This window comes from Nycticebus coucang, chromosome 8, assembly GCF_027406575.1.
Source record: "Nycticebus coucang isolate mNycCou1 chromosome 8, mNycCou1.pri, whole genome shotgun sequence".
NCBI classification, from domain to species: Eukaryota; Metazoa; Chordata; class Mammalia; order Primates; family Lorisidae; genus Nycticebus; species Nycticebus coucang.
The window spans coordinates 4,439,509-4,465,737 of record NC_069787.1 but is presented as its reverse complement, the minus strand read 5'-3'; the positions used below and the strand labels follow the sequence as shown (position 1 = coordinate 4,465,737).

General features: G+C 52.7%; 1 protein-coding gene across 1 annotated transcript in view; it reads left to right on the top strand.

The window, feature by feature from the left end:
* Positions 1 to 3,997: 3,997 nt before the first annotated feature.
* Positions 3,998 to 26,229, top strand: part of WNT7A (Wnt family member 7A) — a 57,180-nt gene continuing 34,948 nt past the window's right edge. Inside the window, exons 1-3 of the mRNA XM_053599884.1 lie at positions 3,998 to 4,353; positions 9,201 to 9,427; positions 25,533 to 25,804. Coding sequence (XP_053455859.1) covers positions 4,283 to 4,353; positions 9,201 to 9,427; positions 25,533 to 25,804 — 570 coding nt within the window. The 5' untranslated portion in view covers positions 3,998 to 4,282. The remainder of the gene's footprint in view (positions 4,354 to 9,200; positions 9,428 to 25,532; positions 25,805 to 26,229) is intronic.

Genomic DNA, 26,229 nt, shown 5'->3' with positions numbered 1-26,229 from the left:
TTCGAACACTGTCCTCATATAAAAGTATTTCTTTCTTTCATCTATCCATCCAACAAAAATGATGTGCTCAGTACAGGGCTCTAGCAGTATCAAACACTTCAGTACCAGCATCTTTCCCTATGGTATGTTGTTAAGATTGTCTTATAAACAAAAATATAGAAAACAAAGGAACAAAACACAAATAAGAAGACTTCACAACCCCCTCTCCAGGGGCCCATCAGTGGAGACTACCTTAAACAGCATGTCACTTCTTGATTGGTGGCCTCATTAAGTGGTGCCCACAGCCTCTACGTTAATTTAATCTCACAAATGTGTAAACAGCCCTTGCTATGTTCCCAGCAGTGTGCTAAGCACTTTACACATAGCATCTGAAACCTCATAACGACCCCAGGAGACAAGGTGTGATTTAAGCAATTTTCCCAAGTCCACAGACATGATGCATAGTGGAGCCAGAATTTGAACCCTTCTAGAGCTCTCATTGATAGCAGCGTCTGAGATAGATAGCAGGGCTCAATGCATGTTAGTTATTACTGCCCCTGAGATCTAGGCAGCCTCTGCTAACGTGTCCAGCAGAGGGCGCCAAAGCCCCTGGCTGACTGTGCACCTGCAGAGAGATGCTTGGTTTGGCTGAGAGAACAGCACCTGCTGAAGAGAAATGATATGCCCTTCTCTTGATCCAGACACAGGGAGCCACACAAGGAGGAAGATTCTGGGTTAGAATGACTCTTCCAAAGAAGAACTTTCTTCTGAGGGTCCCATTAATTCATAAAACATTTATTCACTCTTGGTTCCAGCCAGGTCTTGGAATGAATCATAGTTCTGGGGAGCTCCCAGTCAAGGGAAAGATTGAATGACCTGAGAATCATTAGCCACAGAGAAATCTCAACGAGTTAAAAAAACGGTCTAGTATTAGCAGCATGCCTTAAGTATTAATAAAGCTATTTATTAAGTGGCAGAGCTGGGATTCAAACTGACTCCAAAGTCTATGTTCTTGTTACCAAGCCATGGTGCTCAATTGATGCAAGCCCTGTGCTGGGTGCTGGAGCCAGAGATGAAGAGGGCAGCACATTTCCCACAAGGAGGACATGTTCTGATGGATGAGTGAGGGGGTGGACACACACATTATTCAGGGTGGGAAGGGGTCTGTCAACATCAGCTCAGGGGCAGCACAAAGGAAGAAATGCATTGAAATGTGCTCCCCTCAAAGATCACATGCCCATGTTCACCTCTGCATGCCCGTACCTGGCACAGGGCCTGGCACACTTTAGTACCTAAGGGTTGCTGGAAGGGTGAATGAGTGAGGAAGAGACCAAGTGCTTAGGACAGAAGCAACATTGATCAAGAAAAGGCTTTTCATATGAGCCTTTCATATAATACTTGGGTAGGGCTTAGAGAATGAAATAGGAGTTTACCAGTTGGAAAAGAGGGTTAAAGGCATACACAAAGGAATGACAGGTTGCAGTAGCAGTCTCTCAATTTTTTGTAAAACCACAACCCACAATGTACACACGTGCACACACACAGAGTTGGAACCTTATAATGTATAAGGCTTCCTGTTATTCTCTCAGAGGTCCTCAAACTTTTTAAACAGGGGCCAGTTCACTGTCCCTCAGACCATTGGAGAGCTGGCCTATAGTTTAAAAAAAAAAAACTATGAACAAATTCCTATGCACACTGCACATATCTTATTTTGAAATAAAAAACAAAATGGGAACAAATACAATCACACTGCCCCATGTGGCCCGTGGGCCACAGTTTGAGGACCCCTGGGACTAGTCTATTGTCTTTCCATAAATGCTACTGTAAACCCACCAATCTGGTAGGAGGAGTTTGGGAAATGTGGAGGCTGTCAGTGTAATTTGGAGCCAGAATGTAAAGATCTTTGGGTGACAAGATTGGCCCCTTTCCAGCCCTCGCCTCCCCTGCCTTCTCTGGAAAGGCTGACACTGCAAACCCCTTTCTCTTCTTGCTCTCTGATTAACTCTCTGCCTCTCAGGCTCATCTTTATCAGTCACCTGTAATGGCTCCATTTCCCTAGCTGGCTATTTAAATCAGGCTGATTTCCTGGGGCCTTGTACCAGGCTTTCCCCATTCATCCTCCTCAGCTTTCTGGGGTGTCCCATCCACACCTTGCTTTGAGTGGCTACCTGGGCTTGGCAGTGGAGACCCCAGTTGCCCTCCAAAGTCCTGACCCTCCCTCCTGCGCACCAGGTATATGTATTCAGTGGCCCCTGCAGTAATCTACAGATACCTCAAATTTGGCATATCCAAACCAAGTTCATCTCCAAGACCTCCTCCTCTCTGGATCCTTTCTCTGTGTTGTCGACACAAGCCACATTCTCTCACAGGACAGGTTGCTGTCCTGAAAGCCTTCCCATCCTGCCTATTCTGCCTTCAGATGCATCCCGTCCTCTCCTTGCCTTCTCTCCCACCCTTGTCCAGGCTGGGCCTTGCCCCTCTGCATAATTGTTGAGACCTCCTGACTTACCCTCACTTCTCATCTCCTTCTGTTTGCTCTTAGGACAGCCATCACAAGCTTTCTGAAATGCAAATCTGATAATATGACACCTCGGCTTCCCTTCATGATAAGGCCCACATTTGTTAATATGTCCTGTGTCTCCAGACTCCGTGTTGGGCCTATTCCCTGCAAATCTCCCTGTATCTCCATTCCCTCTGACACCTCAAGCTCCATGGTTGAGCTCATGCCATCTTCAAGGCTGCACTTGCTGGTTCTTGAGTGCTGGGTCCCCAACCTGCCCCTCCACTTTCTCAGCTTAAATGCTGCCTCCTCAGATCTAAAATAAACTCCAACATCCAGCATTCCCATTACCTGCTTCATTATCTTCACTTGATCCTGAGCTATGTGAAATTGTGCAGTTGCTCACTGAGGGGCTGTCTCTGTCCTCGGCCGTAGGAGGGAAGACCTTTGCCTTTCTTCTTTCTTGTTCCTGGTATCCACAGTGCTCACCATGGTGCCTGGCACAGACACTAATACAACGTGAATGAAACTCATGGACAGTGATTTTCAGGGAAGAGAGAGAAAGAGGCAAAGAGTGTGTGTGTGGTGTGTGTGTGTGTTTTAGAAAGGCGGCCTTGAAGGACAGACAGGGGTAGGCAGACATTTACTAGAGTTGGGTACATCTTGTTTCCAATCTGGCTCTACCACCCACTCCTAACTGGTGACTTTAGGGAAACACCTTCATCTCCTTGGACCTCAATTTCTTCAGCTGAAACTTGAGTCCAATACCTCTGAGGGTGTATATCAAAGACAGAGGTCAACAGCTCTGCTCAGCCAGGATGCTCAGGGCGCTGGGTCCCAGGAGCGAAGCCGAGTTGCACCACCCGCCGCGCCCAGCTGGTGTCGCGGCGAGAGCGCTCTGAGAGGCCGGGTGAGCCCCAGGACTGCGTAATGCATAGCAGCCCGGCCTCAGCCCGACTCTGTCTGTCCGCTCACAGCGGACCCCAGAGGAGGCTGCCCCACCTGGGCACCCACCTGCCCGACCCCTCGAATAGATAGGGTAGGGAAGAGAGATGCTAAGCCAGTGATATCTGCTCCGACAGTATCTCCGCGGAAGGGGGCGCCCTCTCCTGAAGCTGGACTTGGAAGCTGGGGAGAGGGGGAAACCCAGGTGCGCCCTACCACCCCCAGCTCCCGGATCAGGACTGGGAATCTGGACAGCAAGCCGAGGCACGAGGGCTCTCTGCGGAGTCTGATCCCCTTCACCCAAGGGCAGCCTCCGAATACCAGCTCAGCCGCAACCTGCGAGTTAGTGACCCATGGGGGAGCAGCGGGTTCCCATCTACTCCCAACCCGGATCTGCGCCCCCGCCTCTCACCCGCGTCCAGGAGCAGGGAGGGGGCCCGCAGGGAGAGTGCGCGGGGAGAGGCGCGGGGTGAGGCCCTGTCCCGAGGGCTAGGGGACTTGGGGCGGGCTCTCCAGGGAGGCGAAGGGGGAGGGGAGGGGCGGGGGAGAAGAGGGAGGGACGGGGGCGGGAGGCAGCAGCTCCCCCGCACTCCCGCGACTCACACACTTGCACCCGTAGCTAGCGCGCAGCCTGGCGTCTCCCCGCGCCACGCTTGCTCCTCCCTCCCTCCTCCCGCTCCGTGGCTCCCGCGCTCCTGGCTAGGCTCAGGCGCTGAGCGCTTGGACGGGCGCACCGACAGACCGCCCCGGGGACGCCTTGGCTCGCGCCTCCCGGGCGGGCTATGTTGATTGCCCCGCCGGGGCGGGCCCGCGGGATCAGCGCAGCTCGGCCCGCGGCCCCGGCGGCCAGCGGGGACTATGAACCGGAAAGCGCAACGCTGCCTGGGCCACCTCTTTCTCAGCCTGGGCTTGGTCTATCTCCGGATCGGGTAAGGGCTGCCTGTGCCCCCTCCGCGTGTGTCTCGGCAAAGTTGGCGCGGCCCGGGGAGGGTGGTGTGCCATCTGGGAGCCGCCGCGGGGCACCAGAGAGGCCGGGTGGGCGCGGTGTGGGTGCACAAAGAGGTCCCGCAGGCAGATGCCCCAGGAGACTCAGGCAAGGGGGACCGGCCATCCGGAGGACATCTCAGTGTGGAAACCCCCAGAACCAGAGACAGCCAGCAAGGACTCTGCAGCCTGAGGGAGTCTAGAGAGGACCAGGTGGTGGAAAGGGTCGGCCTATCTCGAGGACACTTCAGATTTGACATAGGGGCAGCAGGTCCAGTGAGGACACCAAGCCAGGACCATAGCCGCTCCCAGGGCGCTGGGTTCCTAGATCTAGAGAGAAACTCCGCACACGGAGGCGCGGACAGGGCCGCTCCTAGAGACTGGGCAGTCCCCTAGTGGCAGGCGGGCCTGTCGGCGCAAATAGGGAACAGGTACCCGGAGGGAAGGACTTCACCGGCAATAGCATAAACCGCCGCTCAGAGCCCTAGCGCCACTCAATTTCCAGGGACACTCAGACTCCCAGGGTTCCTTCTCAGACCAAGGGGACAGCGCCTCAGCCCCCAACAAAAACACACAAAGGTAGGAGGAGAGATCCCCAAGACACCAGGGAGACTAGCTCTCAAAGCAAACTCCAGAGAGAGGCAGGACACCCCGCCCCCTGGCACTCTGGTCACCGGAGGCGACCCGGGCGCCCGCGGAGCAGCCCTCGGGAGGCATCCCAGCATTACCGCGGAGGGGTCTGGGGCGGCGCTGGGGCGGGGAGGTGGGCGGGGGTGGCTCGGGACACATCTCGGAGCTGCATTAGCATGGCCACCCTTTGTACTTAGGAGATAATACGTGTGAGACACGGAAGGACAGGAGTGGGGGCTCCAGGGATTGACAGAGGTTCTGGCGCTGAAGGACCACCTTCACAGGTTTCACACAACCTGCCCCTCCGCTCTCCAGCAGTGACCTCCTACCCGCCCCTCTTGGGGGCTGCAGCGAGGGGGCGTAGGTGGCAGATCTTTTGTGTTTTGCCACTGCTGTCCCCACTGCTGCCCCCAGCGCCCCGGCTTCCCCATCCCGCGTCTCTGCAGCGGGGGCTGCTTAGGCAGAGGAGCCTGACAGCCGGCAGGTGCGCTAAGAGCTGGCTAGGGGCCGCCAGCCCGACCGCGGTCGGAGAGGCGACGCGGGGAGAGGCGGCTGCGGGGCTCGCGAGCTGCCTGCCGGTGTGTTTAAGTGTTATTGATTCGCCCGCGTCTGGGTGGCTTTTCTTTTTTCCCCTGCTTTAATCTTCATCTTGGCCCGCGCCCCGCGGTCCGCGTACATCCAGCATCCAGGAAGCCGGCCTGGCTGATTGGCTCTGGCCACGTGCAGCTTTATCTCCTTTTTAATTAGAAACGGCGCGGAGGGACCCGGGAGGGGAGAGAGAAAGGGAGAACTGCAGAAATAACCTCCCCTGGCCGCCCCGCCAGTGGGTGGACCTCCCGGGCGCCAAGGCCTCACTGGATGGAGCCTGCGGGGGCCCAGCTGCCGTGGAGGGAGGGCGGAGGGGAGCCGCGGGGCGCTGGCCTTCTGCCCCAGGCTGCGCTCTGAGGTGCGGAAGGGGTCCCAATGGGGACGTGGCATTTGCGTGGTGACTTAGGGCCAGGCTCTGCTATTCCCTGAGCCTCTAGTTATTTATCTGTAAAATGGGATGAGATCTGGAATTCCCTGAGAGGTTTTCCAGTTTCCCAGATGTGACAGGCTCCTGCCAGCTTCCAACTGATGGAGGGTCATCTACTCTATTCTTTTATTTGGATAGTTCAGGTGACTCCAGCACTGGCCCCTTGTAACCATCTGACCCCATAATGACTGTGATGATAACACGACATTTGTTGAGCATTCACTATGCCGCTGGCGCTCTTAAGCACTCTCCCTGTTTTAACACATTTTGTTTCACAGCATCTCTTTGAGGTGGGGACTAGTTATTAATACCCTCCTTTTAGCAATAGGAAAACTGAAGTACCAGAGGGAATGCAACTTGCCTAAGGTGTGACACAGCTCCTTAGTGAAGGCAGCTTAGATGGCAATGAGGCCAGACTTTTAAGGTGCTACACTATTGTTCCAAGGCATTTTTTGGCACCAATAAACAACTACACTGTCTCTGGTGTAAAAATTTTCTACTAGTCTGCGAGGTGTTCAGGGGTCCCTCCTGACTTGTGGTGGAATCATCTCCACTACATCTTCCCACACTGACCCTTCCTTAAACATCTCGGGCATTCTGGCCATGTGGTAGGCTCTATCTTAGGGGCTGACCTACAAGTGGCAGAGCCAGGCTCTCCCACTCTAACACCTGCTCCTGCCTCCAAGTCTCAACCTTTGTGAGTCTCGGTTTCTGAAAACATGAAAAGGACATCACAATTCCTGCCCTCCAGGGCTGTTTAGAAAGTTCCCATGAGCTGGTGTGTGGCAGCAGCCACCATGCTGCCTTGGCACATGGTAGGGATGCCCCCAAAGTTCATTGGTGCATTTTATGCATATTTGGGGGCACCTGCTATGTAACAGGAACTCACCCAGCATGAAGTGCAATAATTCATTCATTCAGTAGCCATGCCCTCAAAGCGCTCACAGTCTCATGAGGAAAACAGGTGATAAACAAATGAGCACTCAAGTTAAAAATGAATATATACATTAAAACATTTCACAAGACCATGAATAACCAAGAGTATCAAATAAACAGAACAGAGATTGTGAGGGAAAGTTGTTAGGCGTAGGGAAGGCAGAGAGGTTCCCTTAGCTGGGATGGTCAGGATATGACCCTCGAGGTGATGGGATTTATAGCAAGAAGCCAGCTATGAACAGAGGGCTGAGAGAGCTTCCAGGGAGAGGAACCAGCCAGGACAAAGGGCCTATGGCAGGAAGAAGGCCAATACGTGCGGAAACCCAGAAGCAGCCAGGTATGCGCTGGGAGAGGAGTGGGTCTACATCATCTCCATTGGCATAGGGAAGCCTCACCCTGATGAATTCCAATCCCTTTCCACAGGGGAGCCCCAGGATGATGGACTTGCCCTGTGTAGCAGCCCCCGGTAAATGGAAGCTCGCACTATTACAACCAAAAGGAGGCATTAGAGGGGAGGTCTTCTCCTTTAAAAGTTCTCTTCGTGAACTTTGGGGGTCATCTTGATATTAGAAATGGCAACACCAACTGGCCAGGTGCCCAGGAATCACATTAATGCCTCTTTCCCTGGCATCAGGCCATCAGCTCTGCCTGTGGCCATCCCCACCACTGCCATCAGGCCAAGCCACCAGCACCCCTAGTCTGCCTGCTCCTTCTCTGGCATCCTCCCCCCCGACCCGGTCCTTTCCTACATGGAGCAGGGGCCACCAGATCATGGCAGTATCCTGTTGACAGCCCTTTGGTGACACTGCCTGATGCACCTGGGAAAACTTCAGCTCTAGGCCATCCCTTCTCCTGGGCCTTCCCCCTCCTCAAGCCCAGGATTCACATCACCTTGGATGTTTCTGTTCCTTGGAGACTTCAGGTTTATCTCCCTCCTAGAACTTCGCATGTTCTGTTCCCTCTGCCCAGAATATCTTTACCCACATTTTCCCCTGCTTCCTCCTGGCCATTCAGGGCCCAGCTCCAATGTCACTGCCTCAGGGAGTCCTCCTGGGACATCCCAGCTAAAGGGGCCCCTCCCACCCTTAGTTGCCATCACAGCATATTTACTTTCAACATAGTGTGTGTCATTGTCTGAAATGGCCTGTTTTATTCATTTGTGACACCTGTCTCTCCCCCTCCATAGCACCTTGAGTGGTGTTGTCTGCGTCCCAGCCAGTCAGGCACAGACTGACTGGCACCTGGCACGCCACAGGTGTCCCGTATTTATCTGTTCGGTGGACCAGTTGAGGAAGGCAGGAGCTCCAGTCATAATAGTCACACACGAGCTCCATGCCAGTCACTTCCAGAGAGGGGCACATGTACTCCATTGCCAGGCAGGTAGAAAAACCAAGACTTCCACTTACAATTACTCTCTAAACCGTTTTATAATAAAACATATACTTATGGGTGGCGCCTGTGGCTCAGTGAGCAGGGCGCCGGCCCCATATACCGAGGGTGGTGGGTTCAAACCCGGCACCGGCCAAACTGCAACCAAAAAATAGCCGGGTGTTGTGGCGGGCGCCTGTAGTCCCAGCTACTCGGGAGGCTGAGGCAGGAGAATCGCTTAAGCCCAGGAGTTGGAGGTTGCTGTGAGCTGTGTGAGGCCACGGCACTCTACCCAGGGCCATAAAGTGAGACTCTGTCTCTACAAAAAAAAAAAAATAATAAATAAATAAATAAAACTTATAAGAGAGTATATATAACATGCACAAACCAATTATTTTAAATGAACATCGGTGTACCCTACGTGGGCAACTGCCACATGAAACTTGGCGGTCATCATTCCCTTGCTCACTTTTAGAGTTTTACCGCAGAGGTGACTCATAAGCACTATTGGGTTTCTTTTGCCTCTTTCTCAATTGAATCTACCATAAACTCAAAGACGACTTGTTTGCTCTCAAGATGTTTGCAAAATACCTTTCTATTTTGTTCCTAAAGAAGAAACCAAGCTTCACTGATCTTGAACATATACACTGATATAACCGCCTGTGTAGCATTTATAAATTTGCAAATGAATATACATGGGGTGGAAGTGCAGGATCGAAAGAGTTGGGAGACTCTTGCTGGGGAAAGTGGGGTTACCGGGGATGGACACCTGGGTAGGGTGTCTAGGTTGTGTCCCCCACCTTGCTGGCCTAACACTCCCTCTGTCTGTGTCTCCCTTTCCAGTGGCTTCTCCTCAGTGGTGGCTCTGGGAGCAAGCATCATCTGTAACAAGATCCCAGGTCTGGCTCCCCGACAGCGGGCAATCTGCCAGAGCCGGCCCGACGCCATCATCGTTATAGGAGAAGGCTCACAAATGGGCCTGGACGAGTGTCAGTTTCAGTTCCGTAATGGCCGTTGGAACTGCTCTGCACTGGGGGAGCGCACCGTCTTTGGGAAGGAGCTCAAAGTGGGTATGTGCTCACCCTAACACCCCGAGCAGGGCTTCTAGGCTAAGGGAAACCGGAATACCCTTAACAAGTCTCTGGGATCCCCTCACCTGCCCACCCATAAGAATGTCTCTCCATATGGGATCCTGCAGGTGTCATGACTTGAATTCAGGTCTCTGGTTTGAGCTCACAGCACCCCAATGGTGAGTTGCAAACCAGCCCCCAAGGGCCGCAATGCTAACCTGCTGACACAATTCTGACGTTGTGTCGTAAACTGAAGCCCTAATTTAAAGTTAGTTGTTTGACCTAAAAATATGAATTTCTGGCTTCTTTGGAAAGGTTGGAAGATCTAGTGATAGTTTACACATGGGCCCACATGGTTAGAATGGGCTGGAGCTGAGAGCACAGCTTCTTTTAGGTGGAGCCTGCAGCCCATTCACTGCCACAGTCCCACTACGTCCTACTATTTCCCAGCCTGCAAGTCCTGTTGTTGATCCTCCTGACTCCTGTGGATGTTGACAATGCAACCCCTATTTTATGTGGTGGGCAGGAACACACAGACACACATGCACACAGAGAGTTGAGCCACCGTTTGACTTCTGAGGCAATTTTGACAAAAGCCTGGTGGATGGGGTGGGGAGAGTGATGTCGGTCGCCATGATGCCCTGGCCAGTGAGGAGAAGGCCATGCTGTGTTGCTGGGTGCATCAGGCTAGGGGGCCAGGAGCCCCGCAGGCTCGTTTCTGCACCGTGGGCTCCCCTGAAAGTCAGGTCAGCCTCAGGTCTCTGTGGGCTGGTGGTTCCTCATCCCGCATGGCTGCTCAGAGAGCACCTGTGTTCTCTCCCTCAGCCCCAACATCAGCACATTCCGTGGAATTGAAAAGACCCCCCAGTCCAGCCACTTCCCCCTATGCTCCCTGCCTCCCCTCGGGTCACAGGACTATCATATCTGGGCCTGCAGGCTATTTCGTGTTCGTACCAATTCATCTCCTTCTCCTTGCCGTCTACCCTCCACCTCAGCCATCCTGCAGACCCTTCTGCACCCAGCAGACAGGATGATCCTTTTACAATAGAAATCAGATCATGTCATTGCCCTAACTAAAACCCTCTGGAGGTGTCCTCCCCTCAGAAAGAAATGACTCAGTGCTGTCTGGCTGATGCTGACTTCTACACCCACCTGCCCCGTTCCCCGTGACCACTCAGCCTAGTCCTTTCCCCAAACGCACCACCCTGGTTCCTGCTTTGGGGCCTGAGCACCACACATTCCTTCTGCCTTAGCTCCTTTCCACAGTCCACCCCCTGGCCCTGCACAGGTCTTCTGGAGCATCCTGGATCATGCCAGGGAAAGTCCTCTCTCACCTCTGAGCTGCATCTCATCAGCCAAGCTCTGAGGTCTGTCTAAATCTGTTCTTAACTTATTTGGAGCATCAGCTTCACTCAGGCAGGGGCTCCAGTCCCGAGCTCATTACGGGGTGCTTTTTTCCCCCTTCCTCTGGGAGGGAAGGACAGCCTCATCCCAGCCCTGCAGCAGGCCTGGTCCATCACTGTATTCTGTAGGCACCTGCTTACTCTCACCTGAGCAACCTATGGAACAGGACGCTAGGCTCAGGGTGAAGTTGGCAGAGAGACTGGTGTCTCCCTCTTCAGAGCCCCTTTCCACAGTCCTACCTGTTCAGGGGGTCTTTGCTGTGCAGAAGTTTGCCTTGCACCACTTGCCCTTCTCCTCCCCTTGTCTAGGGGCTTACTTGTCAGGTGGAAAACTGAGTCCCAGATGGAGGATGGGACTGCCCAGTTCCTGCAGTGAGATGGCACCTCTGCACTCTGATTTAGGGTGCTAAACCCTGTCTTGTGAGCCTCTCCCAGCTTGTCACCTCTGTCCTACTCAAATATCTCTCTGTGTCTCTCTCTTTCTCCCCCACCCCACAACCCATACACACACACACACACACACACGCGCACACACACACACACATGCATACAGCCCAGTCCTGGGGCCCAGGCCTAGGAATGATTTTAAACTTATAGCTTGACATATATATAAGATCTTACAGATGAGGAAACTGAGGTTCAGAGGGGACTTGTCCAGAGTCAGGACAGTTTAATGGCGTGGTCTCCCAGGCCTGAGTTCATGCCCGCACAACCTGTACTCTTGGAGGAGACAGTTCATGGGCTGGTATGGGAACAGTACTCGCAGAGGTGCAGTATAGGCTGAGGCAGGATCTGGACTGCTTCAGGCTGTTGAGCAGCTCCCCACTGGCCATCCTTGTAGAGCTGAGGCTGGAGAGAAGGAGCATTGTCAGTTTAAACCAAGGAGGAACAGAGGGCAGTGGCAAGAGGCATTCTATTGGGCTTGGGCTTGCAGAGGTGGCCGTGGGGAATTCCAGCAAAGAGAGGAGCCCTAGAAAACCTGTGAGATAGCAATGCTAGGGCAACTGGTCTGCAGGCCCAGAAGGGAGTGGGAGCTGGGGCCAGGAAATGTGTGGGGTCAATCTCAGGGGGGTTGACTTTCTGGGCGGTGGAAGCTGTTGGAAGGTTTTGAGCATGGCCATGACTGCCAGAGGATAGGTGGAACCTACGAAATTAATGCTGTGCAATGATTTTTTAGCAACAAAAAGGGCAGTATCATATGATTCAACCTAATAGGAATTCTGGAAGGTTCATTAAGGGTTGCATACAAATTCAATTCATTCACACTCGTAATGACATGCTTTGATTCATTCACACATTCACCCAATCCTGGTCCATGCTAATGGTGACTACTGTGGCTGGAGGCTGCTACTCCAACACTTGTGGCCAGAAAAGACTTCTGGGTTTGTGAGGGAGATGAGCTCTGGGCATGCCCAGTGGAAGAGCAGGCCAGGTAAAGGGAGCAGTAAGTGCAAAGTCCCTGAGGCGGGAAGGGGCTTGGTGGGAAGCCTGAGGAACAGCAGGGTTAGGGGCCAGTGTGATTGGAGTACAGCGGAGAAGGGTACAGAGGAAGGCCCAGGGAGCAGGAGCTGTTCAGTCCAGCCTCTGTTGGGCCAGGTCAGGAAACATGAGTGGAGAGCCCCTGGAAGGACAGGGTAACAGCTTCCACACTGCAAGGGAAGCTGGGAAATGTAGCCTTTGGGATTTCAGGATATGGTTGTGGCAGCTGGGAAGAGAATGAACTACAGAAAGTTCATTCTGTCGGGTGGGTCTTCAGGAAAGAGGTGTCTGTGGCTTGGGCCTCACTGATGGCCATGGAAAGCTGTTTCAGAAGTGAGCTGCCAATATAAAGGGGAGCCGACAGCCCACAAGCCAGCTAGGAAAGGGTTCTCCTCCTGCCTGGGCTTCTAGGGTGTGGTCGTGGGACCAGTGGCAAGAGGCAGAGAGAGATAAGTCAACGTGAGATCCCATCGGTCTAAGACGTTGCTTCCCCTCTGAGCTTTGGTTTCCTCCATGGAAGCAGGTGCCCTGCCCCTAGATACCTTTGCAAGGAGTGAGCCTCACATTTAGGGTTACTGGGCTCCTCATCACTGCTCTCACTCCAGCTAATAAGGACTGCCTCGTAGGGGTGGGGATCGGGGTATGTATGACCTTTGGCTTTGGGAACTCTGGCCAAAAAGTTCAGAATTTAAATAGGACCAACCCCCTGCCTTTGAAGAGACTTCCCAGAAGCTTCACCCCATACTTTTGCTGCCAACTCATGGGCCAGGACCTGGTCAAACAGCTACCTAGCTGCAAGGGAATCTGGGAAATGTAGCCTTTTAGTCAGAGTGGCCACAAGAGCTGCTGACACATGGGGCTGAGGAGGAAGGGCTCTCCATCCTATTCTGAGACCTGAAGGCTCGCCTCCCACCCCTCCTCCCTCCTCCCCAGCTCTGCCTGTTCTCAGCAGCTCTGTCTCCCCTCTGGATGTTCCAGTTTTCCAGCATAGATCTGAGGAGAAGGCCATAGGCATGCAGCAGGCAGGACCCCCTTTGATGCTAGTAACTGAGGCCAAGTCCAGGCACTTGAGGTGAAAGGGGAGGTTATGGATGTGGCAGAGTTTGACCAAAGTCATGTGACTGTTTTGTGGCGGGGCTGAGATGGGTAGTGAGCTCCCTATTGCTGGAGGGATTCTTCTGTTTGTGTGGGCCACCATGTCTGAGATTCTCAAGGCTGCTGGGTTGAGCCTTGATGCAGGCTGTGGGACGGCCAAGCAGCCACCGGAATTGGAGTCACATGGCCTGGTTTCCAGCCCAACCGTCTCCCTACCTTGCTGGTGACTCTCACAGAGTCCTTCACCTTTCTAACTTCAGTCTGCACATCTGCAGAATGGGGGAGTCACAGAGCTCACTTTGCTAGGTGCCAGTGGCATGATATAGTACAGGATGTTAGACCCCGGCACATGGCAGGTTGGGGCCATTGGAGGATGTCCCTTCCTCCTTGTGTGCCCATGTCACAGGATTTTGAGATGCATGCTCTAGGTTTTATTCTGGGTGCAGTGGAAGCTATGGGTCTGATTACTAATCTCAGCTCACTATTTTGACTCTGCTTCCAAAATCTATCCCTACATCCATTCACTTCTCACCACCTCCACAACCACCTCCTGGTTCAAGCCTCCATCTTCAGAGTTGTTGCCTAGGACATCAAGCTCCTAGTATACCCCACCTCCTCTCTCAACCCCCCCAATCCCCGCAGCCATCCGGCATAGCATCTTCCCAGTGTCACTGTGAGCATGGTGCCTACTACATACCCTGCTGTGGTTTCCTGCTGCCCTTGGAATAAAATGCAGAATGGTCCTCTGCTCTTTTATAGACCTCTACAAAGTCCTTCCCCTGTGTTCCTGCTGCCTTGATGCTCTTCCCCAGGTGTCAGCTTACCTACATCCCTCATCCTTCCACCTTCTGCTCACCTGTCACCCTGTCAGAGAAGCCTCCCTTACCCCCTGTCCAGAGCAGACCTCCTGTGCCAGCCTGCCCCCCAGCTTGCTGTATTATCTGCTCATTTGTGCTGTCTACTGTTTTAGGCCCAAACCCTACTGCTTGGCCATTGGCTGTGGACCTTGACCAAACAGGAGTGATATTAGCACCTGTCTCATAGGCAGTGGGAGGAGGCAAATACTAATTCCACTCAGAACCATGCCTGGCACCCAGAAAGTGGTTCATAAATCGTAGTTGTGTTGCTGTTATCAGAAGGAGCCCTTGGGAGGGAGCAGAGGCTTTTGACATAGTGCCTGGCACATGGAGGGCTTAGTGCATATAGGGACACCATGTCCCAACTCATCTCTGGGGCTGGGGGTGGAGAGAAGGGCATGTGGAAGAAGCAGCTGAGTGATGGTGCTGTCCTCTCTGGCAGTATGTAGTTATCTACTTAGGGGCCACCTCCTCCAGGAGGTCTTCCTTGATCATCCCACTTGAGCTACATCCCCTCCCCTGCCCCAGCATGGCTCCCTGTGCTATTGTCCTTAAGGCTCTCAACCACTTTTGGAAGTGACTTTGCTTACTTTTGCAAGAATATGTCCAACATTAGTCTTGTCTTCAACCAGGAGGGTTCACGGAACCTGGACCTGACGATTGTCTTCTTCTGGGCCCCAGCGCCTGGCCCAGAGCAGTAGGTCCTCATGGAAGCCGTGAGGAAAAGCAGGCCCCCGACAGTCCAGCTCCTTTCTCCCCCATGCATACAGAGTTGCTCTGAGCCATGGAGCACAGGCCTGGTCTCGTTTGCCCTCCAAGCACCCGAATAAGTATGTACACTTAGAGGTACACAAAGAGGTGGGGCCAAGAGATCTGCAGAGTACTCACTTGTACTCCTGTGAGTGTGTACAAGACTGACCCAAACACAAGATGGAACATTCATGTCTGCACATTTCCTTTTCGATCCATTTCAGCCCAGTGATCCCACTTGTCAAAATCTTTGTGAATGTTGATTCGATCAACTGTTCTGTTAGCTCTTCTCCCTTTGCGTTGGCTTCAGATGGAATAAAAATGTTGGCTCCCCGAGGCCTGGGAAGGATCCTTGTAGGACACAGAGGGGCTGTGCCCAGGGTCTGGTCAGCAGAATCCTGTCCCTACTCTACATCCCACCCCCTCTGCCAGCTGCTCTGGGGAGAAAAGGACCATTCCCCGAAGGATAACATGGGGGCCTCAGCATGTTACTCTCCCTCTCCGAGACAGTCAGTATGCATGTTAAAGGCTCTGAAAAGTCCTGCAGACAGGAAAGCAGCTGAAGGAGGCTTTACACTGAGGATCCGCTCTTTTCCAACCTTAGACTCACTGATCATCCTGTGGAGCTGCTCTTCAGGGCATCTTCACCAGGAAACCCCTCTCTGGAGACCTCCGCAGAATGACTGTCCTCAAAATGTGGTTTGGGGGCCAACCTGGAATCCACCAAAAAGTGTATGCCCCCCCCACACACACACACCCCTCCCTCAACATCAGTATCTCTCCCCAAGGGTACAGAAGAGGCACATCCTAGCTCTGACATTGACACAGACAGTGAAATCTAGTCTAGTGCACCTTACCCTTAAAAGTCCCTTCAATCATGAATAAAACTCAGAATACCTGGTTTTCTGTACCAGTGCAGGAGAACAGTCCATGCAGTGTACAACACAGGGTACATACAGGGCTGCACTGTGTAGAATGAATAATACGAATCCAAAATGTAAGGGTGTAGCATTTTCTTTTTTCCTGGTGTATTTGGTTAAATTTGTGTAAATGCTCACCCGTTTATTCACACCCCCATCCCACAGGTATTTATTAGACTCTCTGCAGAGTAGATGCTGGTGAATTGTAGATGAATTGGCTGGGGGCTATGCCTGGGGTGCTCAATGTCTGACAGGACACACAGGGGCAGAAATGTGCTCTGGGGCCTGGTGGAAGAGGAGAGACCCTGGGAGGATGAGCTCAGAAGCTGCCGGCAGTAGGGACTGTCCACGGCTCAGGAGGGGAAACAGGAAAGGCTTTGCAGTATGTCCCAGAGAGAAGTCCTGGGGACCTGGGGCAGCTTTGCACGGGAGACTCTAGGATGTGGGGTAGGAAGGGCGGGCAATGATGGAGAAAGAGGTGGGGCCAAGAGATCTGCAGAGTTTGGGGCACCAGGCTCAGGGGGGTTGCTTGGCAGGGGACTTGTTTGAGGGATTTAATCAGAGGAGAGGCAGGATGCAGGAAGATAAGCAAATTCTTCGCACACATAGAAATGTGCCATGTCTCCAGCATTATCATGGACAAAGAAATGGTGACTTCCTGACCTATGCTCTGGGGATGGCTGCCTTCTTTTCCACATGCTTTGCAACCTCCTGTTTGGTACCCCCCCTGCCAGAATTTTTCCAGGGATGGGCAGATGATCTAGGATTGAGCCCCTGGAATCCACCCTTCTCTGTCTGCAAACCGGGAAACTTTGATGCATTTTTGGGCTCTGCTTCCGTCAAATTTGTCAACACTTCTCTCGAGCAGTCACGTGAGCATCTGCCTCCTCTCCCTAGGTGACTGGGCTCAGAGTTCCATCTCTGTGGCCATCTTGAGCTGTGAGCACATCTCAGAGCCTATGTCTGGTGGGCTGATCAATGCTTGGAAGGGTGGACTTGAAGACCCTTCCACAGACAGGGACAGAAGCAAGGGGCGGGCCAGCTCCACTTTCTCTCTGCCATTTCTTAACAATACACCATCTTGCCCAAGCAAAGACCTATTCTTTCCCTATTCTTGCTTCAAACACAGCTAACAAAGGACTTTTTGTCTCGTTTGCATTTTTTTTGCAAGCCTCAGTTCATCCTGGGTTTTAGCTCTCCTGACACTATTCTTTGAGATGAGTCTTTTGTTATAACGTTCTCTTTCCAGCTTTCATATGGTAGACAGACAGACAGACTCACACACACACACACACACTCACTTGCTTTCACACCCACATCCATCCATACATTCATTCAACCATTGAGGCTTCACAGATAAGTAATCCAAGTCTCCACTGATAATCCATTTCAATACAAAATAAGGATGGATAAGGTGCTGGGCTGCAAATAGAGGGAAGAGTTATGAGGCAAACCCTCAGAGGAGGGGGCTTGGGACCCCTGGCTTGATGGATGTGGTCCTGACCAATAGTGCTTACAGCTTACTGGGCATGGCCAGAGTCTCTCTCACACGCTGGTTTATTTAATCCTCTAAACAACATTCGAGGCAGATATTTTATTATTCTGCATAAGGAGTGTTTATTATTTCCCACTTTACAAATGAGGAAACTGAGGCCTTAAGAGGTAAATTGACATATCCAAGGTCTTGCTGCTGGAAAGAGGGGCCAGGATGTGGGTCCACGTTTAGTGGCCTTTAGGGCTCAGAGGGTGGGGGTGGGAAGGAAGGGTATTTCCAAGCTGAGGGAACAGCCTATGCAAAGGCCTGAGTCAGGAAGGAGCTGTCTTTGACCACTGTCAGACGGTCAGCCATGTGCTCTGGCCTTGTTCAGAGGGAATAGAGACCACTGAGTGGAGAGAAAGGTGGAGGCTGCATATGGCCCTCCAGTCTCCCTACCAGGCTCAGCCCAGACACAGGCTCCCTGCACTCCCAAATCTTCCAGCCTCATTGAGAGGTGACCTGGTTCCTCTGGACAGAGAAAGGCCATGTGGCATTCTGAGTCCAGAGGGGCTGTGAGCTGCCATGCCACCGGGCTGGCAAGAGCAACCTTTTTCCATCTGTGTATTTTCCAAATCATCATATATTTCAGGGTGTGTCACTGCAGATTGCTTGCTCTCTGACCCATTGGCTTTAAATAGCAAAAGAAAAAAAAGATACAATGCACTTTGTGGTTTCCAGTAAGATACCGTAAATACACCCAGATAATATTCCGGTGCAAACCATTTACAGTGGCTACACAGGGCGGTGGAATGGAATCTTTCAGGCAGGCTTGGACATCAGTTTATTTCCTCTGTACCTGCCAGGACCATTGTGGAGCTGAAACCATGGGGGGTGTCAGCTGGGCCCCCCATTTCCATCCCCGTGATAACACTCACTGTTCTTTATTCAGCACCTCCAAGGGCTCTTAACACATTTAACTTTATGGCAACTTGACGATAAGGTTCCCATTTCACAGATGGGGAAGCTGAGACCAGGGGAGACAGAGACCTTGCTCAGTCACCCAACTGAATAAGAAGAGAGGAAGGACTGAGAGGCTCAATGAGCTGAAATCACCTGGGATGTCCCAGTGAGGCTGTTCCCTGGGCCTCTGGGTGGAGACTCTTCCTGGAGATATGGATGGATTCAGAGTTAAGGAGGGTGTGGTGGTGGTAAAGGTGGAAACCCCATACTGGGAGCCAGGAGACTGTGGTTCAATCCTCTGGTCTTGCTGAGTCACTGGTGACATTGGGCAAGTCTCCCATCCTCCTTGAACCTACCATTGTAGGAGGGACCCCTGGGCTTTATGTCTATAACTTTAGAGGTCTGTTCTCTGATTCTGGAGAGAGGATGCTGTGAGCTGGCAGGACCCACCACTGCCCTCCTCCATAGCCTCCCTTTCTCCCATGCCCCTGTGGCTCACCTTCTGCCACCGGCTGGCTGCACCACCTCTGCAGCCATCACTCTGGCTGCCCCTTGGCCTGGAGCTGTCTGTCCTCCCAGAGAGCCTCGTGTCTTTCCTGCTTAGAAATCCCTGCCCCAGATACCTCTATCTGCATCACTGCCCTGTCTTACGTTCTCTGAAGTCCTTGATTGGCACCAAGTGACAAGATCTTGCTGCCATGAGGGCAAAGACATGTCATCTCAGTTTCTCCAGCCCCTAACACAGTGCCTGGCACATAGTAGGTGCTGAGGAAATACCTGTCCAGTGAAGGAATGGATGGCTTGGTGAAGGAAGTGGAGGGAGGGCAGGATTTGATGGAGCTTCCTCTGCTCCTGGGCAGTGGGGAGAGACAAGTTTTTCAGGGTGAGTCTGTCCCTGCATAGTCAGTGATGGCCACGCCCAGTGCCCACTCACCGGGTTCGTGTGGAATATCTGGGGGTGATTGTTGGCAGGAGTGAGTCACAGCAGGAGAGTGGTCAGACCTTGGAGCCTGACTGCGTGTAAATCCCCACAGGTTACATTGTGTCTCTGGGTCTCAGTGTCCACATCTGTAAAATGGAGATAACAGTCCACGCCTCATAGCACTGTTGCCAAGATTAAGTTGATTGCTTAGAAGAGAGCCTGGTAAATAGCAGGCATCATGTAAGAGTTTGCTATGCTTTTCATTAACTATATGCTCTTAGGTATATCATCTCATTCCTTCTCTGCAGCAATGAAACAATGGTTTTAGAAACCCCCTTGCAGGTATCTTCTGAGAGGCAAAAGAGATGGCATTTAAGAAATTTCCCAACTGGAGGGGCTTCCCCAGGCAGCTGAGAGAAGGACGTTCTAGTGAGTGTGGTTAGGGTCCAGGGGAGTCTTCTGGAGAGGCTGAGGACAGCATGTGACCTTGGGTTTGCATCCGGCTCTTCCTGGGCAAGGCTCCTCACCACTCTGAACCTCAGTTTCCCCACCCACCCGGGGAAAGTGAGGAGGGTGTGGATGGATGGAGTTTAAGACAACCCTTATCCCGAGCATCTGAGATTTTTTATTTCGGGATTCTTTTCTACTTTCTTTCCACCACCAAACCTCATCCTCAGCTTAGCAAGCCCTCCGATTTGAATGCGTCTGCCGCACCGCTTACTGACCAATTTTATCTGGTGACAACCAAGTGCTAACTCTTGACAGAAATAAATGCGAGAACCAATACATGAAGCCAGAGGAATCTTTCTCTCACTAGGGGGCTTCCAGTGTACTGGGGTTCCAAGGAAGGGAGGTGGGGTAGGGCTGAGGAAGGACATTGCCCAATTTGGGCCTTGAATTCAGTTCTGGCTGGTTTCTAGGTGGGTAAATCACTGTAATTTAATTTCATGGTAAATCATTTCAATTTTTAGAGCTTTCATTTCCTCAGCTGTGAAATTATGGAGAATGGTATTTACCACTGGGGATTTTGCAATATACTGCACAGTGAGCTGAGCACAGTAGGTGCTCAACAGAAGTTCCTTTCTCTCCACCCTTTACCATCACCCCCTGAAAAAAGTCCCCAACCCACAGGCTAACTCCATGGGGCATATTATCCAGCTATATGGCCAGGAGATGGGCTGTCAGGGGCCAGAGTTCATCACACCTGTGTGGTCAGGTCTTCTCTGAGCCTCAGTTTCTTCATCTGCAAAATAGGGATGCTGTTATTATCTCCCTTGAGGGGTTATTTTCCTAAGGAATAGATAAGGATTCTCTTCTAGCACTAAGCCTGGCAGATAAAAGCACTCAGTGAAGACTTCATGCTTGCTGGCCACTGTTGGGAGCATTCTTTCATTTATTTATTCATTCTGCTGATGTTTATTAAGTACTTACAATGCGCCAGGCCCTGAAGTGACCAGCGAGGACCACGACTAAGTGCTTGTCTTCAGGGAAATTATATTGCAGAGGTACAGGAGGGATGGACAATGGGGCTGCTACACAAACAGACAATAAACAGATAGATGAGTCAAAGATGACAGGAAGCAGCCAGCGTGGTGGCAGGTGCCTGTAGTCCCAGTGTACTTGGGAGGCTGAGGCGGGGGGTGGGGGGGAGGTTCCTGAGCTTGGGAGTTTGAGGTTACAGTGAGCTATGGTCGTGCCACCGTGTCATTCCAAACTGGGCAACATCGTGAGACTCTGTCTCTAAAAATAAAAAGAACAGTGGCAGGTAGCAATAGGGCCATGGGGAAGACTAACAGGGACTCACTGTACTTGCAACAGTACCCATGATGTCATCAGTTACAATAGTCATAACACACACTGCCCTTTATTTCAGCATCTTCTAGGTGCCAGGTGACAGCTACTGCTTCCTATCGGGTGGGTGCTATTAACATATGAGGAAACAGAGGCTCAGAGAGGCTAAAAGTCTTTTCCAAGGTTATGCAGCTCCTAGCAAGGTTGAAACTGGGGCTCAGATCTGGCTCATCCCTTACACATTATTGCTCTCCTTGGAGGCAGGGAGCAAGAAAGACATGGCCTCTGCCACCTTATGAACCCGACGTTTGGCTGGGCAGACAAGACACAAGAACAGCCCCCACATACTTGTCTCTGCCTGGGGCTGCCTTGTCCTTTGGGACCTGGTGGAGTATGCGGAGCATAAAGACTGAGGCTGGAATGGGACCCAATGAGAGTTGTGTAATAGCAGTGGCAGCAGCTGATGTTTGCTAAACACTTAGAATGTCCAGGCACTGTGCTCAGCACCAACGCCTCATTCTGTGAGTCCATTCACTCAGAGGCATGCATGCTGTTCTGTTCCCATTTCTCAGAAGCCACACAGCCAGCAGAAGCCCAGGGCAGTTTCCTAGTGGTCAGTGAGGGGTGGGGATTGGAGGGTCCCTCTCGAATGTTATTTGGCAGGGCCAATGTCAGAGTTAATGGCAAAGGTCAATAGAAATTCCTCAGAGTCCCAAAGAGTTGGACTTTATCAGCCCTTACCTACGGGGTAGGTGCTACTCACCTGGGTCTCTGAGAGCCCTAAAGCCAAGAATGACAGCCCCTCGTTTCTCAGCCCCGTGGCTGCAGGCCTTCACTTCTTGGAAGCAGTGGGTACTGAGGTTGTGGAACCTGACAAGACTTCAAGTAGCCCGGGTCTACCTGGAACTTGGGGAAGTTAATGAGTCCCAGGGTACAGCAGCCACCCCACCTGGGGGGGGGCAGGGGGTAAGACGAGAGGGGTGTGTTAGGAACAAGTCTGGAGCTAGTTATCCAGTCTGCACCATCTGGATGGTCAGGTGCTGCTCAGCAGATTCAGAGAGACATGGGGACAGTCACCTGCCTAGGGGTAGAGCAGGGGGCATATAAAATGATTACCAAGAGTGTTGAGCTAGCAGTCCCCCACCCTGGCCTCGGCCCTGCTCGCAGAAAGCACAGGTCAGGCCCCGCCCCTGCTCACCCCGCACACTCCATTCACAGTCACCTTCCAGCTGCTGCAGCTGCAGTGGTGACTGCCTACTATACCTTAGAGTCATTCAATCCTGGGTCTGTATGGGGTACCCAGAGGCCAGGTCTGCAGCGCAGCTCTGCTGCCCACCAGCTAGGTGTCCTGGGCAGGTATGACCTTTCCTCTTGGCTTCAGTTTCTTCAGCTGTCTGTAAAGACAAATGAAGACCTCTGCTCCTTACCTCTGAGCCCTCTTGTGAGAAACTGTTACCACTGTCATCAACAGAAAATGGTGAAACTCTAGCATCTGGGACCACTTTCTCACGCCAAGCTCTTTGCTAAGTTGTTTACCGTTGTTAGTTCTTTCTAGTCCTCCCAACCACCATAATAATGTGGGCACTGTTATCACCTCAGTTTACAGTGGAGGAACTAGAGCACAGAGATGTTATGTGTTTCACCCAAGGTCACACAGCCTGAAAGCAATGGAACAGAGACGCCCCCAACCCCTGCTCTCCAGCTGGTTGTTCTCCTTGCTGACGTTCTTAAGGACCTAGCCAGTGTCTTGGTTTCTTGTGCATTTGATACTCTGGCATTCTAACTTGTACCCAGGGTGGGGGACCCTGCCTCTCCTCCTCTAGGGGTCTCTGGAATCACTAGACTGGGGTAAGTCTTCCCACTTGCCTTGGAGACCTCGGAGCATGCAAGGGGATGAACTTTGGGATGAACCTCAAATCTGTGTAAAGGCAGGAATGTAACTATTCCTGCAGATCCCAAACTCCCCCTCCCCAGCCCACCAGCTCCTGCTCTGGCTGAGACAGGCCTGCTTGCTCAAAGTCTAGCTTTGCTGGAGGATTGGAGTGCAGAGTTTCCTCATCTGCCCTTTCCTTGGGGGGCTATCCATCAAGACCTTTCCGATGTCTTGCCTAGTGGCGAGCAGCACAGCAGCACAGGATGCCCACATCCCGTTCCCCTGTTCCCTGCTATCCATTCTGTCTCTAGCATGTGGCCAGCCCAGCTTCCGTAGATGTCACACAACACATCTTGATTGCATATAATAAAGGCATTCTTGGGTTTTATATCCAGACCAGCAGTGGCACCTGTGCAGTGCTGTCCATGATCTCCTGTCCCTGCTCTGCCAGGCCCTCAGTGGACGCATGGTACCCAGATATGGCTCCTCATACCAAGTAGAAGATAAATGCAGAGAGCTGGGAACCCAGCAGGTGCCCAAGTAATCAAACTCTTCACTTTCTAAGTCCCCAGAGTTGGGGCGAGAGGGCGGAGGCAGCACCCCCCTCACATCCACTCCCAGGTATGCTAAGAAGGGCTCTGGGCTACAGGTTTCTGCATTTCATAGGCCCCTTTCCTGCACCTTCTCAGTAGCTCCTACAGGTAAACAAGGAAACTGAGGTTCTAAATGGGGAAGGAACTCACTCAAGGCACAGTCAGTAAATGGCAAACCTGGGATTGCAGCTTAAGCGTCTGCCTCCAATGTCCATGTGAGCAGGGCGGCCTTGGGGGGATGGCATGGGACACCAGAGCAAAGCCGGCCAGTCCAGCAGGTGGACAGGCCTATGTCCTGCAAGTCAGAGAGCAGCTGTGGGACTGGGGCACAGATTGTTTGTTTCTTTGTTCTTTTCTTTTTTTTTTTTTTTTGAGACACAGTCTCACTATGTGGCCCTCAGTAGAGTGCTGTGGAGTCACAGCTCACAGCAACCTCCCGCTCTTGGGCTTAAGCGATTCTCTTGCCTCAGCCTCCCAAGCAGCTGGGACTACAGGTGCCTGCCACAGGTCTAGTTTCAGTTCTTTTTTTTTTATGAGACAGAGTGTCATTTTGTCGTCCTTGGTAGAGCACCATGGCATCACAGCTCACAACAACCTCCATCTCTTTGGCTTAGGTGATTCTCTTGCCTCAGCCTCCTGAGTAGCTGGGATTACAGGTGCCTGCCACAACATCTGGCTATTTTTTTTTTTTTTTTTGGTTGTAGTTGTCATTGTTGTTTGGCGGGCCCGTGCTGGATTCGAACCCACTAGCTCCGGTGTATGTGGCTGGCGCCCCAGCTGCTGAGCTATAGGCACCGAGCCACGTTGGTTGTTTTTTTTTTTTTTTTGGTTGTAGTTGTCATTGTTGTTTGGCAGCCTGGCCGAAGGCCACAGGAGGAAGAGGAGGTGGGTGGGTCAGAATGACCTGGGGCTCAGCAACTTGGAGGTCACCTCATCCACCTCATCACCCGCTGCTTCAGCCGTCTGCATCCCAGCATCCTGAAACACCTTCCCCTCACCTCATTTTGCCTACAATCTAAGGGGCCTCTTCCCCCCAGTGCCATCCCTGAGACCCACCCTGACCATGAGAGTAACCTGCAGAGTGCCTGCTTAAGGCCCCTACCACGTGTAGGACTTCCCATAGATGGCCTTGGTCAGTCTTCACCCCAGGAAGCAGACACTGCTCTTGAACCTATTTTGCAGGTGGGGAGACTGAGGCCCAGAGAAGCTAAGGGCCCAGGTGGCAGCATTGTCTTTGCACAAGTGACTCCTGCCCAGGGTTCTGCCTCCTGCACCCTGGCTGTTTAGGACCCCTTCACAGTCTCATGAGCCACAGAGCAAGAGAGAGGATGGACATCTAGAATAGGTGACACATAGCAGGAACAACAGTGGCCACGAGAACAAGAACTATGGTGTCAGGCAGTGGCAGGACCGTGAGCCCAGCACGGGGCTGACCACCCTGATGGACTCTTCTTGTTTCCCATCATTGGCATGGGCAGGGTGCTATTGGTGCATCTCTATTTTACAGCCCCAGAGACTGAAGCTCAGGGAGAGGTCGTCTGTGGCCAAGTCGCAGAGCCAGGAATTGATGTTCCCAGGCTGTAAACTCAGGCCTCTGGCTCCAGAGCAAGTGCACTCTGCAGGCGCCATGCTGCTTCACATGGTCATGCGGAGTGACCTCGGCGGCAATGGGGAGTGGACAGGCTGTGGGGGATGGGGGTCCCTCCATCTATCCTAATGGTGCCTGGATAACCAGCCCACGTGCCTTGCTCCTCCACTACCCAGCCTATTCCTCCAGGGATTGGGGATCAAATGGGTATCTGCCTCATGGGGGTGCTCAGGTCATCACCCCGAGAGGGAGGTTTGTTGGAAGTCAGGAATGGGGGATCAGTTAAGCCCTAGGGGGCCATCGTGTTGAGCTCGACCACCCCTGGCAGAGAGGCCCAGCCTCCTCACTGATGCCCAGGGCCTGACCCAGACTTTCCTCTCCTCTCTCCTCCTCCCAGGGAGCCGGGAGGCTGCCTTTACCTACGCCATCATTGCCGCCGGCGTGGCCCACGCCATCACAGCTGCCTGTACCCAGGGTAACCTCAGCGACTGCGGCTGCGACAAGGAGAAGCAAGGCCAGTACCACCGGGACGAGGGCTGGAAGTGGGGTGGCTGCTCTGCCGACATCCGCTACGGCATCGGCTTCGCCAAGGTCTTTGTGGATGCCCGGGAGATCAAGCAGAATGCCCGGACTCTCATGAACTTACACAATAACGAGGCAGGCCGAAAGGTAGGCAGCCAGGGCGGGCAGCCGGGCGGCTCTGCAGAGAGCCTGCCAAACAGCTTGTTTGTAACCTCTGCTGTTGGGTGTGTGGGGGCGAACCACAGGGCTCTGCCCCTAGGCTGGCTCTGCTTGACTCTGGCATCACTCTGCCACTGGTCAGGATTTGTGTGTGGCGTGAAGCTTGTCAGGTACTGGGGAGGTTGGATAACTGAGCCTCCATTAAGACAAATTGGATGTTACTCAGAGAGATGGAAAGAGGGACAGATGTGAACGCTCATCCTTGGGAGGGGCCAAGCAGGCTGTCCCCCCTCCTCTCCGCAGAACCTTCCAGGTGGCCATGGTGAGTCACTCACCTGTCCTGCTCCAGATGATGCCCAGGGGTAGATTACAGGGCCCTGACTATCCCATCCTAGGTCTGGGAGCTCCTGCCC